Raw genomic sequence first — 14,179 nt, 5'->3', positions numbered from 1 at the left:
TATAATTCTATAATTTTGTTCAGGGAATTAGCTCATTTTGTTGTAAAACTACTGCATGCACATTGTTAATGTAAAAAAGCAGTAATAGTAGTCACGTATGAGAAATAAGAGAAAATAATTAAATAATACAGCTAATCAATATGTATATTACTAGGTTCATCTCAGGGTTAGCAGCAGTCTCATACACATTATTATTTGAACAAAATCATTCAACAGAAAATAAGAACCCCAAAACATTTTATGGAAGACATAAATCGATGATAAATCTTAACTGTTATACAAATCATATATAACTACACAACGTTAGCTCTGTATGATTCAGGCTGCAGCAGCAGTTTAGCTGCATTCACGTTGTCAATAACGTTATATCACAGAAGCACTATATATTTAACGTTACATAAAAAAGCATTTTTCTATAACGATCTGTGTTATATATTACAGATAGGTAAGATTATTTTCAGTGTTTTTGATCCTGTCAGCTCACCAGAGTTTCACCTTTGCGGTTCAATCTGACATTAAAGTCTCTCCATCGATCCTCGTGCCGATTGAAACGCTTCTTGTATCATGATTAGATCTCAGGAAGGTGCGGCGTCGATTCTGTGATGCATTTTGGTCGCAATCATACCAAAATATAGATGCTTATAAGGCTAATTTGAAAAATAAAATCGTCTGTCATATGAAAGGGCTTTCGCAGATTCAGGCGCATCGCTCACGCAGTTGGGACTGGGAGGCGGGCACGTCAGAGCACATCCGGGTCACGGACATTGACGACATTAGGGTCAGATATGTACTGATTTTAAATATTTTTAACTTTCATCCAAAAAAAAAATCATCACGTCTATCTTAGATCTTCACGCTTCTAAAATAACTGGACAAATAAGCATTTAACTTTTTTAATGGGAATTATTTCAGAGCCAAATCAGCCAGTGGATAACAGCCTGTAGCATGTGTAAACACACAAACTGGTACTTAATGCCACATAAGACTACTTCCAGTGGTTAAAGTGTTATTCCAATATGTTTAGCTCACGTTGGATGTAATTTATCAGATAAAGTTGCCTATGGAACTCTAAATTGTTAAAGATGGAAATCATACACAACAAAAAGCCCTATAAGTTATAGACATTCATTATAAAAAATATAAAAACATGTTTAATAGTGTATATACTGTATATTTCTTGACCAGAGCCAATTTTTTTACACCCTTTTATTTTATTTTTTATTTTTTTATTGTTTAAAACGTCCGAAAACAAGACAAGTATATTCTTTTTTTGTCAGTTAGGCATACTGCAGACATGACCTGTGTCTAACAATAACCATTACATAAGCAAGCATCATGTTACTTAAAATCCATAACTGATATATTGTCATCAAAGACTATTTTTATATGCATGAGTGCATTTGTTGGCCTCATTTGGGTGTATTGAGTTTGCATGTTTGTGTGTTAGGGGAGTAAGTAAAGTAGTTGTGCTTCTGTTGTAAGGAGGATCAATTCAATATCTCGTAAATATCGAGTTAGTTTGAAAAGAACCCTTGGATCAAAGGGGTTTTCACCTCATTGAGTTGCCTTAGGTGGAAATGCGCTAATTTGAGCTCAAATATGCAAGGGTGTCCATGAGAGATATTCCTGACACCCCAAGCTGCCAAAACCATTCGCCTGTAGAGTCTGTCTGTCAGACAGTGCCAGTCATGCCTCCGCTCTCCATATAGAAAAGTGAACTGACACTTTTTTCTCACCGAATCCAAAAGGACTTTTTGGTCAAATAAATAAATAAATGACTGTTTTACCAGATCTGATGACCTGAATGTCCAAATCCTCCTAATCAAGAGTCATGGATTTATATCACTAAGAGAACACCAACACAAAAACTATGTGGTCATCTAAACACTTCTTCATTTCAAACACACTACGAAAAGCACAATAACAATAGGTTTAAAAATATTTTAGGTCCTGAGTATTTCTGGAAGTGAGGTTTGGTTTTGTGAGAGTGTTCTGTCCTATGACCAATGGATGGAATCCTTTGCTTTATGTCTTTTGTTATTTGACAGTAATGTATTCAGGGTGAAGAGTTAACAACCTGCCGTTTCCTGTCATTTACAGGTATGTCTGGCTGTCATTTTTAGTCGATGGACTTTTCCTTATACTTACTGTTCCTGTTTGAATTTACAATTTCCCATTTTTTATAGGATGTGGCATTTTTGTCTGCTATATTGTATTATAGATGCAAATAAAAATGATTTGAGTCACATAGTAGGCTTTGAATTGATTTGTCCTTGTGGAGGACACACAAACACACGCCTAGTCTCTGATATGTTGAGGACAGCTGCCCATTCATTCCTATCTCTGGGAGCTAAAATTACAAAGCTGTTGCCTGTCACACATAAAAACAATTGTCTCTGTCCTTTGTGCTTCCAGAAGCTGGTTTGACCCAACAGGCAACACCTCAGGTAACACACATCTCTTTGTGTCCGCTACCACTTTCCTAGACATCTCTCAACACTGGATCAACAGAACAGAGGAGATGTAGTTTAGTATTGTGATTGCAACTATACATCATTGCTTATTTTTTATTTCTTATATCCCAGGTTTCACAATGGCAGACGAGTAAGTAGTTTTTATGCACTGTTTTTTTTTTGTTGTTGTTGTTACTTTGTGAAACACACACATCTTTGTATCTGTATTTATTTAATACTATTATTATTTTTCATCTCTTTTTCTCTTTGCAACCACCAACAAACCTACAAATCTGCAGCGATGTAAGTACATTTTCTTTTGTATACAGGTCTTTTCAGACTGAAATTACAGAAACCTAATTACTTAAAGGGTTAAAACCTTTAAACCTTAATTATATTATACAATAATTTTCTGATATCGACAATGTGATTTATATGTATTTTTACTTTATCTATTTTAATTTTCATCAAAAGGCACCTGGTCCATTGGCCCCTCGGGGAGTACAAGCCAAGGTATTCACCAGCATATTCAACAGTATATTGTGATTATGATATTGTGACTTATACATTTATTTATACATTGTTGAATGACAGAACATAAAGCATAAACTTGGAATTAAATTCACTTTAATCTCTTTATTTGCCTTTTTTAGCCAAAATCTAAGATCTCTGCATCTCGAAAACTCTCCCTGAAGGTATGGTGTGTGTGTGTGTGTGTGGTATTGGGAAACCATACATTATGGGGCAATATCTAAAATCCTTGTCCTTGTGGTGACATTTTTTGCTCCTCATGACGAATAATAGCCAATAAATCATTCTAAGTATATATATATATATATATATATATATATATATATATATATATATATATATATATATTTGAAAATGTAAAAATACAGAAAGTTTTCTGTGATTGGTAGGTTTAGATAGAATATACAGATTATACAGTATAAAAATCATTATGTCTATGGAAAGTCCCCATAAAACATGAAAACACAACGTGTGTGTACATGTATGTGTGTGTGAGTTTGTTTTCTATACTTTGGGGACTAAGCAAATTTCATTTCATTTTAATTTGATTTATTTGAAACTACAGAATGTCTGTTTGTGTTCTTTTTTCTTAGATCCTTTTGCTTCAAAGAGCCATTGAGGAGTTGGAACAGGAAAAGGCCAGTCGTGACGATGAGAAGGTGAAATATCTGAGTGAGAAGCTTCCGCCTCTTCAAATAACCGGCCTCCAATTGGAGGAGTTGCAGGTTAGTGAAAGATACTCATCATCAACTAATAAAATAATATTTATATTTTTTTAGCACTTGTTTTTATTTAAATATTACCAGTTTGAACACCCAGACTTAAAATGATGTTTCTCATGAAGTTTGAAGACGAAACTGAAGCTCAAATACAAGATTTATTCATGAATGTTTTTCAGTCCCCTCACAATTTGCATATTTCCAATTGTGTTATTTTAATTTGATATATTATGATATAATATAATTTAAAAACATGAGTAGTAATAATTAAGAACGGGTATTTTTACACATCCAGAAATTGTGTCGCCAACTTCATGCCAAAATCGACGCAGTGGACGAGGAGAGATACGACTTTGAGGCCAAAGTCAATAAAAACAACAAAGATGTGAGTATAAATGAATGTACCTTTTCTAATCTCACACTAAATGTTTCTGTAATATACAGAGTGTGAGTGTGTGTGTGTAAAAGATCCATGAGCTGAAGCTGAAGGTGCAAGATTTAGGAGGGAAGTTTAAGAAGCCTGCCCTGAGGAAGGTGCGTGTGTCTGCGGACGAGATGATGAGAGCACTGCTGGGCTCCAAACACAAGGGCTCCATGGACCTCAGAGCCAACCTCAAATCTGTCAAGAAAGAAGACATTAAACAAGAGAAGGTACACACACAGAAACACAAGCATAGTGTATAAAACTTTACAAATAGAAAGAGATGCCGAAATGCTGCAGAAATGTGTAATTTTTAACAGTTTTTTAGGGATTAACCTGAATAAAGGAAACACGTTTTCAGTTTCTGGATATAACTGTACACTGCATTTCTGTTTTGTCAGGTTATGTCGACAGAGGTGGGCGACTGGCGTAAGAACGTTGAGGCCATGTCTGGTATGGAGGGCAGGAAGAAGATGTTTGATGCTGCTGGTGGAGGACAGTGATAGGAGTGTATATAATATTGTATAATTGTGTATATCTATGCGTGTGCATGTGTTATTAGAGACCGGTAAATACCAAATGAAGCAAATCACCAATAAAAATAAAAAAACACTATGTATTAATACAAATCTCAAAAGAAAGCTTGTAACTCTACTAACATAGAGTGTTTCATATGACTTTAATTTAAGGTTATTAAAATGTTGATTATGCTAATTATGTGTGATTCATTATGACAATAGACTGACATGCTATTTTTAACACACACTGGAATATTCACACTGTGTGACTGGCTCTGTGTTTGTGCTCAAGGACATGAGGAGTTAATGTCTCTGGCAGTGATTTATTTGGTCAACACCTGTCTGAGACTGACAAAAGAGATGAGCAGTGGACGTAATGTTATGTGGCCTGGTTTGGCCAGCATGAATGAACAATGGTGGCGGTGGAAAGAATAGTTTATCACCTCAAAATAGCACGACTATGACGGCACTTCAGTGAATGTGTGAATCTCTAAGAGACAATACCCCAAAATCAAAAGAAAAAAAAGTATGCAAAATACTTTATAGCCCATGTAGAATAAAACAAAGTATATATATATATATATATATATATATTTATTTTTTTTTTATTTATTATTATTTTTTATTTATTTATTTATTTATTTTTTTGCATTGTGACATTGCTTTCATGATAATGGAACTTATTTTTTTGTGTTTATTTTAGACATTTACATTTTTTTTATTCCTGTTCTGATGATTATCACTTGATTCACATGAGAGTAATTTGTACTTTGGTCATGTATTTAAGTCTTTTTAATATAAAAAAAAAAAACAAACACAACAAATATTACTAAACGTTTCTTAATACTAGAGCAGTTTTGCACAAATTGGAAAAATAAGCATACACTGTAAAAAAATATTGATGGTTTAACTTAAAAAAGTAAGTAACCTGGTTGCCTTAAAATTTTAAGTTCATTGAACTGGAAAAAGTGAGTTAATGCAATGAAGGAGATTAATTTAACCATCAGAAACTCAAAATTATGTGATATCTGAACTAAATAAATTATTTAAGTTGATTTGACAAAAGAAAAAATGTTGTGATTACTACACTGTAAAAAAATATTGTTGGTTTAACTTAAAAAAGTAAGTAACCTGGGTTGTCTTAAAATTTTAAGTTGATTGAACTGGAAAAAGTGAGTTAATTCAATGAAGTAGATTAATTTAACCATCAGAAACTCAAAATAATAAGTTATCTCAACTAAAATAAATTATTATAAAGTTGATTTGACAAAAGAAAATATATTGTGATAACAAATATTGAAAATATTTTTTACAGTGTACATGCTGCAGGAAATGCTTTATTTGGGGTCAGTAAAAGCCTAGTATTTGAAATATTATTATAATTTAAAACTGTTTAAAATATATTTTAAAATCTTATTTATTCCTGTGGTGCAAAGCTGAATTTTTTATTATTTATTCCTGTGGTGCAAAAGCTGAAAACTCCAGTCTTTCTTTTATGTATCAAATTAGACCAATCTACGTTTTTATGTAACTGACTTAAAACCGTTATGAACAGTCTTAAAAAAAATAAATTGAGAGGGTTTATGCAACCCTCCCCAGAAATCATTTTTGTGTAAACCATTATGCATTACATTGCAAATTTGTAACAATATAAAAGTATTTACTATTGAAAAAAAAAAAAAATTAATCAAAGGCTATATCTAGTGCGTACTGCTAACACTCTCACACTGAAATAAGACTACAAACCTCCTTTAAACACGTCAATGTTTAAACAATTGAGTTAGACAATGAGTGTGAGCATTCTTTGTACTTTGCACTGATGTGGTGAGTTCAGCTGTCAGCAGACGTGAGTTTGCACGTTTATAGAACTCCAAATAAATGCACAGACATGAGTCTTCACTAAATATAACCCAACATATAAAATTTACAGGCATTTGCAGAATTTAAACAAGCCAGGGTCTCATTTTGACCCTTCACAAGCTCATATCCAGCAGGTGGAGGGTATATGCTATATATAACTTTATAGATGCTCTGGAATAGGTAGGCTCTTTTCTTTACTTTTACTATTCGAACGTTCCTTATTTTTGGTGGATTGTTCAGTACTCTGCAATATACTCTTTTCTTCACCATTGTGACTAATATCTATATATTGAGTGTATATATATATATATATATATATATATATATATATATATATATATATATATATATATACACGTATATATATCAATATATTGAGTGATGAAACGGCTTCTTGAACAAGTAAACAAAATGTAGGGCGGGACTTGATTTTGTCCACTGGTAATTGATTGAATTGTTCGCTATAGCTGTGAATCTGTGACTGTGACAGGTTGTCCTGCCATCACGTTAGTTAACGAGATGTTTGCAAGAGGGAATGGGACGTTATTTTGATTAAAGGTTATGAGGGCAAGAAAATTTTAAATAATAATAATAATAATAAATTCATGGATACATCATTTATCATAAATAATGCAACATTCCATATTTTTTTGAATAAAAAATTGTCATGGTGATTTAATTTCTACAGCAGTGTTTCAATTTAAGAGGTGACTTTTACTTTTAAAACTAACAAAATGTATAACCTCTGAACAAGACTTGCCGAATGTTTATCCAAGTGACCATTTTTTCCATGACACAGCATTTTTCCACCTTTAGGAAGTGGAAATTGTACAGATGGAGCTTTTACTGCAGTTCAAGCATGAAAAAAAAGCATGCTATTTTTTGCTTTTTTTTCCAAAACAAACATACCTGCTTCCACTTTAAACAAATCATTTACATTTGGAGTAGCATATGCTGAGAATTTTACTGCGGTAGCCTACTGAGAAATGTTCTTTGAGGTCTTGGTCTAGTTATTTATTACAACAATGATGCACATTTAGTTGCAAACAGCTTTTTTTCTAGTTTGGCACAAAAGACAGGGGTTACATAACAGAGGAATGATGAAACTAACATATGTGTGCCCCATCTGTGTTGGACAGAAGAAACAAATACCAGGAAGTTTATTTTAGCCATAATGAAGTAGCCAGTCAGATTATATTTGATTAAAGGCCATAAACTGGTGATACACAATGCTGATGTTGACCGTATACCTAATAAAACTTACCGCCTGGCGAAGCTTCGTCTGCCGTTTTTAAACTGGCCCAGAAGAGCATATTATAGACTCGCCAGTTCAGATGTAGTTTAGCTCTTGTCTTAGCTCCTCTCTATATGATGTTGTTAATCCAATGTTGTTGTCAAAAAAGGTCACCTTGGCAAAAAGATCCAACTGAATCTTCCAGGTTTGGAATCTGCTGGAAAAAGGTGAGATCTTTCAGTCTCATGTACATGAATTCCTCAATATCTTCAGGGAAGAAGATTCTATTTTTCTCTTCATCTTCACTGTTTTCAAATCTTCAAGATTGTATGGAAACAGTCTGAGTCAGACGGTCATCTTGCACATCAGCATCAGTTCTTTGCCAGTTTAAAGATGTTGGAGAAGCAAAGGTCGAGCTGTTTTCATGGAAAGCTATTGGTGAGAAGAAACCCAAATCAGATCCTTAGAATCTATACACTGCTTCTGAGGAGATCTAAGTCACCTCAATGTGGTTCAAAAAATAAATTCTGAATGTTGAATCAACAAATCCTGCATTTTGAGGAGATGGCGGAACTTCAATCATGGACTTGCAGCAAAACCAGGAAGGAAAAAAGAGGCCGTAGTCCTTCCATCTGAAAAACAAAGCAATGTAAATAGTTGTGACGAATCTTCTTTGTTTTTGTTTTAAAATTTCCCCAAGCTTCTATATGCTGTATCATGGCGCCCCTAAAGAAAGAAAAAAATGAGATAGAAGGCGTGGAGACAAGCATTTAAGTATTTAAAAAGCATTTAAAGGAGTAGTTCACTTTTAAAAAAAACTTTTGCTGATAATTTACTCACCCCCATGTCATCCAAGATGTCCATGTCTTTCTTTCTTCAGTCGAAAAGAAATTAAGGTTTTTGATGAAAACATTCCTGGATTTTCTCCATATAATGGACTTCAATGGGAACCAAAAGGTTCAAGGTCCAAAAGACGATTTCAGTGCAAACTGCAATCTGTTGAAAGGGCTTTAAACGATTCCAGACATTGAATAAGGGTCTTATCAAGCGAAACGATCGCTCATTTAAAAAAAAAAAGTTTAAGTTTTTATTAGCTCAAATGCTCGCCTTGCTCTGTTTTGTGATGCGCGTTCGTGACTCTCCTGTTCTAACTCGTTCATCAAAATCAACAAATCTTTTTCTGAGTCAATTCGTTCATTTCGTTCGTTGAATGAACCAAATGACTCGAAAAAAGATTCGTTCATTTTGATGAGCTAGTTCGAACAGGAGAGTCACGAACGCACATCACAAAACAGAGCAAGGCGAGCATTTGAACTTATAAACAGTGTTGTAGTCGAGACCACCTCACTCGAGTCCGAGTCAAGACCGAGTCCATAGAGAGTCGAGTCCGAGTCGAGACCGAGACCAGTGAGGGTTGATTACCTAATTTACTTTTATTTACTTAGAGAAATCCTTTTTTTTTTTTTTTTTTTTACTGAATTTACTTAGAGTTTAAAAAATATTAAAAAGGCCACATAGTAGGTGGTGTTAAAAGTAATTTTATTACAATTTGTCATGCGCAGTTGCGCACTAGAAAATCATCAATCACTGGGCGAGTCAATCAATTTAAAGAAATATTTTATTAACATACATTAATAATCATGAAAAATATTTTTAATTGAACTCTAGTGGACTCGGGAATAATTCAGAGTCCTAAAAAAAAAATGTTCGAGTCAAAATGGACACGAGTCCATGACAAGACCAAGACCATTAAAATATGGTCTCGAGACCGAGTCCGAGTCTCGAGTACTACAACACTGCTTATAAAACTTAAACTTTGTTATTTTAACTATGTACTGATCGTTTCACTTGATAAGACCCTTATTCATCGCCTGGAATCGTTTAAAGCCCTTTCAACAGTTGAAACTGTCTTTTGGACCGTTTGGTTCCCATTGAAGTCCATTATATGGAGAAAAATCCTGGAATGTTTTCATCAAAATTAAATTTCCTTAATTTCTTTTCGACTGAAGAAAGAAAGATATGGATATCTTGGATGACATGGGGGTGAGTAAATTATCAGCAAAAGTTTTTTTTTTTAAAGTGAACTACTCCTTTAAAAAGACTCCGCATAAATATGAATCGTCATTATTCACTCACCTTCATGTAATTCCAATCCAAATACCCCTTTACATTTTTAATAAGGCACAAACTGTGTGAACATCAAGCATCAGAGAAACCGTGTAGAAGGTTCTTCATCATTTCACTGTAAATCACAAACATAACTCCACTTTTGACCGAACAATTGACAACAATTGGTTGGTCGTAAATACACACCTCAACAAAACATAAAACCCGAAGAGATATTTTAATTTAAGGTTGTTGGTGATCTGCATAAACAAGTAATTTTTTGCTTTGCCTCCTACAAGAAGATCCTTCATATAAAAAATACATGGGAAAAAAAACAAAACAAAAAAAAACACTATTGACTGTCAGATCTACAATGCATTACATTATTTTTTGTTGTTTTTACAAAAAAGCCCACCAAAAAAAAAAAAAAAAAAAAAAAAAACCTTTAAAAAAACTACAACGGCAAGGCAGTAACATTCAGAGCATGTATAACCATTAAAAAGAATCTCTGGAAAAACAGCACCAAATCGCCACACAAAACCGAGTAGATGTTACAGTAGATTTACCATCTGAAATTAAACACAGCATAAGGCACTTACAGTAAAAGTGAGCATGGCTAACATAAGCTTTCACTAGGCAGTATTTCATACTCATGAACCAAATGATAACCCATAAAGAAAAAAACATCACTGTCTTTATGTGAATTTGTTTGTTTGATGAATATTACAAGGATATATTTCGTTTTAAGTAATACTGCACATGATTGAATCAGTCTGAATCAAGATGAGCCGGGTTTAATGGCTGGAATGTCATGAACAAAAAAAAAAAACTTGCATGGAATCCTGGAAAATCCCTTTCTTTTGTACAAAAAAATGGCATTTTCATCATCAAAACACCTTGAATTTCACTATAAAATGGCAAATATCACAAAACAATGTGACATTTTGCATAAAGAAAAGCCTTCAATTAAGGTACTGTGACAGTATGTTTAATGTCAATTAAGCACATCTGTACTTAAAGTTCTCATTAATAGAATTAACGTTTTAGACTTTTAGTTTTCCTGCACTGCATTACAATTACAAAATATGATTTACATTTTTTGTTACATTTAAATCGACATAAATTTAAGGCACCATGATGTATACAGACCTTCAATTTAATAATATGTCTTTATTTGTCAACATTACACTAATGAGAATTTGGAAGTAAAATGTGCTTAATTCTTAAAACAATATTTCTTCTTTCTTTCTTTGTTATTTTGTGGACGAACTATGGCGCAGACGGGTTTTTGACAGGCTTTATGCGATTGACCAGAAAACGGATCAGCATTTCTAACCTGAATTAATTCACTATTCAAAAACATGCTCTGTGTCTCTGGGAATATTGCACATCTCTTTAGCTTTGTCCACAGATTCTTTCAGTCCCTAAGAGGTCACACAGCATAAAACACATAATAACAGTGTGCAAAGACAAACCCCTCACCCAAGACACTCATCTACCTGAATAAATACACCTTTTCTCAGAATTTACATCTCATTGTACGTCACAATTCTGTCTCTAAGAACAGAATACTTAGCCAGACGTACAGTAACTGAAGGCATATTATTGACTAGTTATGCCAACACCAAAGTGATGATGAAACCTTCAGTGACCTCAAAATGTTCCTTTAGCTCAATTTACAGTTTCCTTGACAGTATAGTTGGCATTAGAGAAACATTTCAACCCTGGAAATGATCCAATAGCAGCTGGAGATGTTGCATAACTCATCTTCAAACAAAACATCACCTTTTCCTGAGTCTCTGTTTGTTTCCACTAATTTTCACCTCAAAATCACCTTCAGTCAGACGCGATCTGGAACGCACATCTGGAATGTCCTGAGGTTCACCAAACGTTTAAAGTGCCGTGGTAACCGTTGCTCAGCAGCGGCGAGACTGTTGACTCGGTTACGTGTTGCGCAGCATCTGGCGATTCCACATCCCACGCTTTGAATGAAAGTGATGGAAGAAGTTCCTGAGGTACAGGCGCTCCACCTCAAGCCCACCCTGAAGGATCCTACAGACCACACATAACACAAGGCACTTCACACACCAAATCATGTCTGTTTAACATTAAGGATGCACTGATATTACCTTTCTGTCTTACAAGATAAGCTGAATTATTTGCATGTTATAGGTCTTCGTTTCCTGTTTACACTTCTGGGCTTCGGGGTCTATACGACCCCAACAATTGATTGAGTAATTGTACAAAAAACTTACATTTTTAATCATACAAATAATATATCATTTTTTTAGTTTACTTCTCATCTATTCATTAATGCTGTGTTTTTGGAGATATAAAGTACTTTTGTATCCATATACCACACAATTCCTCATCTACACCATTAGCTTTAGCATATGAAATATTTTTTATGATACATTGCATTTATGCTCTTGTACTAGGCCTTCATTTCTGTGTAAAAATTTTCAGATTTATGCCGGATGTTTTTTTTGACACATGAAGAAAATATATTTAGTTTTTTTTTCACATTTCCCATTCATTTCAATGTGGGGTCATATAGACCATTTTGCAAGATGTAAACAACACTGGTCCAGAAACACTTCCTGTTTCAGTTTGTAACTGTTTTCTTTATTTCACATGTAAAGAAAAAATCTTAAAGATGTTTGTTTAACTTTTTGATTCAGTTTTATATGTTCAGTTGGTTGTATTTTATCCCAGCTTTTATGTAGTGTTAAAAAAACTGAAACAGGAAGTGCTTCTGGACCAGTTTTGATCTTGCAAAATGGTCTATTGACCCCGAAGACCAGAAGTGTAAACATTTTTTTACATACCTTCAGAACAACCGAATCAAGCCCAGTTTTTTTTTGTGTGTATAGATAGATAATGTATGAAAAGTCACAAAATCGTGTTCCACTGAGATGAAGGGAACCTTTTTTTTTATTTAAGTAAAAGTCAATTGGGGTCGTATAGACCCCATGACCCGATTGAAGGCTACTATTATAGGAAAGGCAAGGCATATTTATGTTCATAGCACATTTCATACATGATGGTAATTCAAAGATCTTTATGTAAAATAAATAAAAATGTGCATAAAAAGTAAAAAGAAATACATTTTTAATTCTATACTATTTTAGTAATATAATTTTATTATAATTAATAAAATTTATATATATATATATATATATTAGGGCTGTGCAAAAATTAATTGCGATTAATCGCATCCAAAATAAAAGTCTGTGTTTACATAATATATTTGTGTGTGCTGTATATAATTATTTTGTATATATAAATACACACACATGCATGTATATATTTAAGAAAATGTGTTATTCATATATAAAATATTTATATAATATATATTATGTATTTATATATATACATAGAATTTAAGCGCAAATAATTCTTAAATATATACATGCATGCATATGTATTTATATAGACAAAATAATTATATACAGCACACACAAATATATTATGTAAACACAGACTTTTATTTTGGATGCGATTAATCACAATTAATTTTTGCACAGCCATAATATATATATATATATATATATATATATATAATAAAAGCCCAAAACTAAAATCAATCACTTTAAATAAAATCCCAACATCATAATGCACAGTATGAAAAATAGATACTGACTTTGAGATTATGATGACTTTTGTGATTAGGGTTTTTATTAGTGTATTGTCTCACGACTGACCTGTCCAGTAGTTCCCAGTCCTCTCCACCCCAGCGGTCAGTGAATTCTTTAGTATTCATGCCCCCAATAGAGTCCAGGTCTGATTTATAAATTCCCAGAAGGCCAAAGCCATTGACCTCCCAGTAACCTGCACATTAAACACACACACTGTGAATCTGGTATTCAGCGATTCTGCTGTGAATTTAAACATCTACATTACTATTCAAAAAACCTTTCATTGAGCTAGTACTCATTAAATTGATAAAAAGTAACAGTAATGCCAAAATATTCAAATAAATGCTTTTCTTTTGAACTTTCTATTCATCTACAAAACTATTAAGCAGCACAACGGTTTTCAACATTGATAATAAATGTTTCTTGAGCAGCAAATCAGCATATTAGAATGATTTCTGAAAGATCATGTGACACTGAAGACTGGAGTAATGATGCTAGAAATTCAGCTTCACAACACAGGAATAAATAAAACACTCAAATAGAAAACAGTTATTGTGTATTGTAATAATACTTTACAATATTCCTGTTTTGAATGTATTTTTGACCACTTAAAAGCAGCCTTGTTGACTTTTTTGTATCTAATTCTCTCGGATGTATTTGACAGCGTTACTAAGTAAAAAGACTGTACCATCAGGCTCT

General features: G+C 33.3%; 3 protein-coding genes across 22 annotated transcripts in view; 1 reads left to right on the top strand and 2 right to left on the bottom strand.

Annotated features, from left to right (window-relative positions):
• The window catches only part of c2cd5 (C2 calcium dependent domain containing 5), a 60,258-nt gene extending 59,522 nt beyond the window's left edge, over positions 1-736 (bottom strand). For 13 of the 19 annotated variants that reach the window (XM_089135462.1, XM_089135472.1, XM_089135461.1 and 10 more), the window contains exon 1: positions 485-736. The gene's annotated coding sequence lies outside the window, so the exon portion shown is untranslated. The remainder of the gene's footprint in view (positions 1-484) is intronic. The other 6 variants (XM_039654460.2, XM_039654465.2, XM_039654469.2 and 3 more) reach the window with 1 other exon arrangement.
• tnni1c (troponin I, skeletal, slow c) lies at positions 677-4,805 on the top strand. The gene is made up of 7 exons (XM_089116616.1): positions 677-778; positions 2,928-2,966; positions 3,107-3,148; positions 3,578-3,709; positions 3,999-4,088; positions 4,172-4,354; positions 4,526-4,805. The coding sequence occupies exons 1-7, from the start codon at positions 677-679 to the stop codon at positions 4,625-4,627; spliced, it is 690 nt and encodes a 229-aa protein (XP_088972742.1). The 3' UTR covers positions 4,628-4,805.
• A 4,668-nt stretch (positions 4,806-9,473) lies between these two features.
• b4galnt3b (beta-1,4-N-acetyl-galactosaminyltransferase 3b) overlaps positions 9,474-14,179 on the bottom strand; it is a 34,104-nt gene continuing 29,398 nt past the window's right edge. The window contains exons 17-19 of one of the 2 annotated variants that reach the window (XM_089135460.1): positions 14,169-14,179; positions 13,547-13,673; positions 9,474-11,894 (exon numbers count right to left, since the gene is read on the bottom strand). The exon at positions 14,169-14,179 is cut by the window's right edge and continues 143 nt beyond it. In XM_089135460.1, coding sequence (XP_088991586.1) covers positions 11,786-11,894; positions 13,547-13,673; positions 14,169-14,179 — 247 coding nt within the window. In that variant the 3' untranslated portion in view covers positions 9,474-11,785. The remainder of the gene's footprint in view (positions 11,895-13,546; positions 13,674-14,168) is intronic. The other variant, XM_039654298.2, reaches the window with a different exon arrangement.

The sequence above is a fragment of the Pimephales promelas genome, chromosome 10 (assembly GCF_988280905.1).
Source record: "Pimephales promelas chromosome 10, fPimPro1.hap1.1, whole genome shotgun sequence".
Lineage (NCBI taxonomy): Eukaryota > Metazoa > Chordata > Actinopteri > Cypriniformes > Leuciscidae > Pimephales > Pimephales promelas.
Note: the sequence above shows the minus strand (reverse complement) of the source record. Positions and strands in the feature narration are given on the sequence as shown.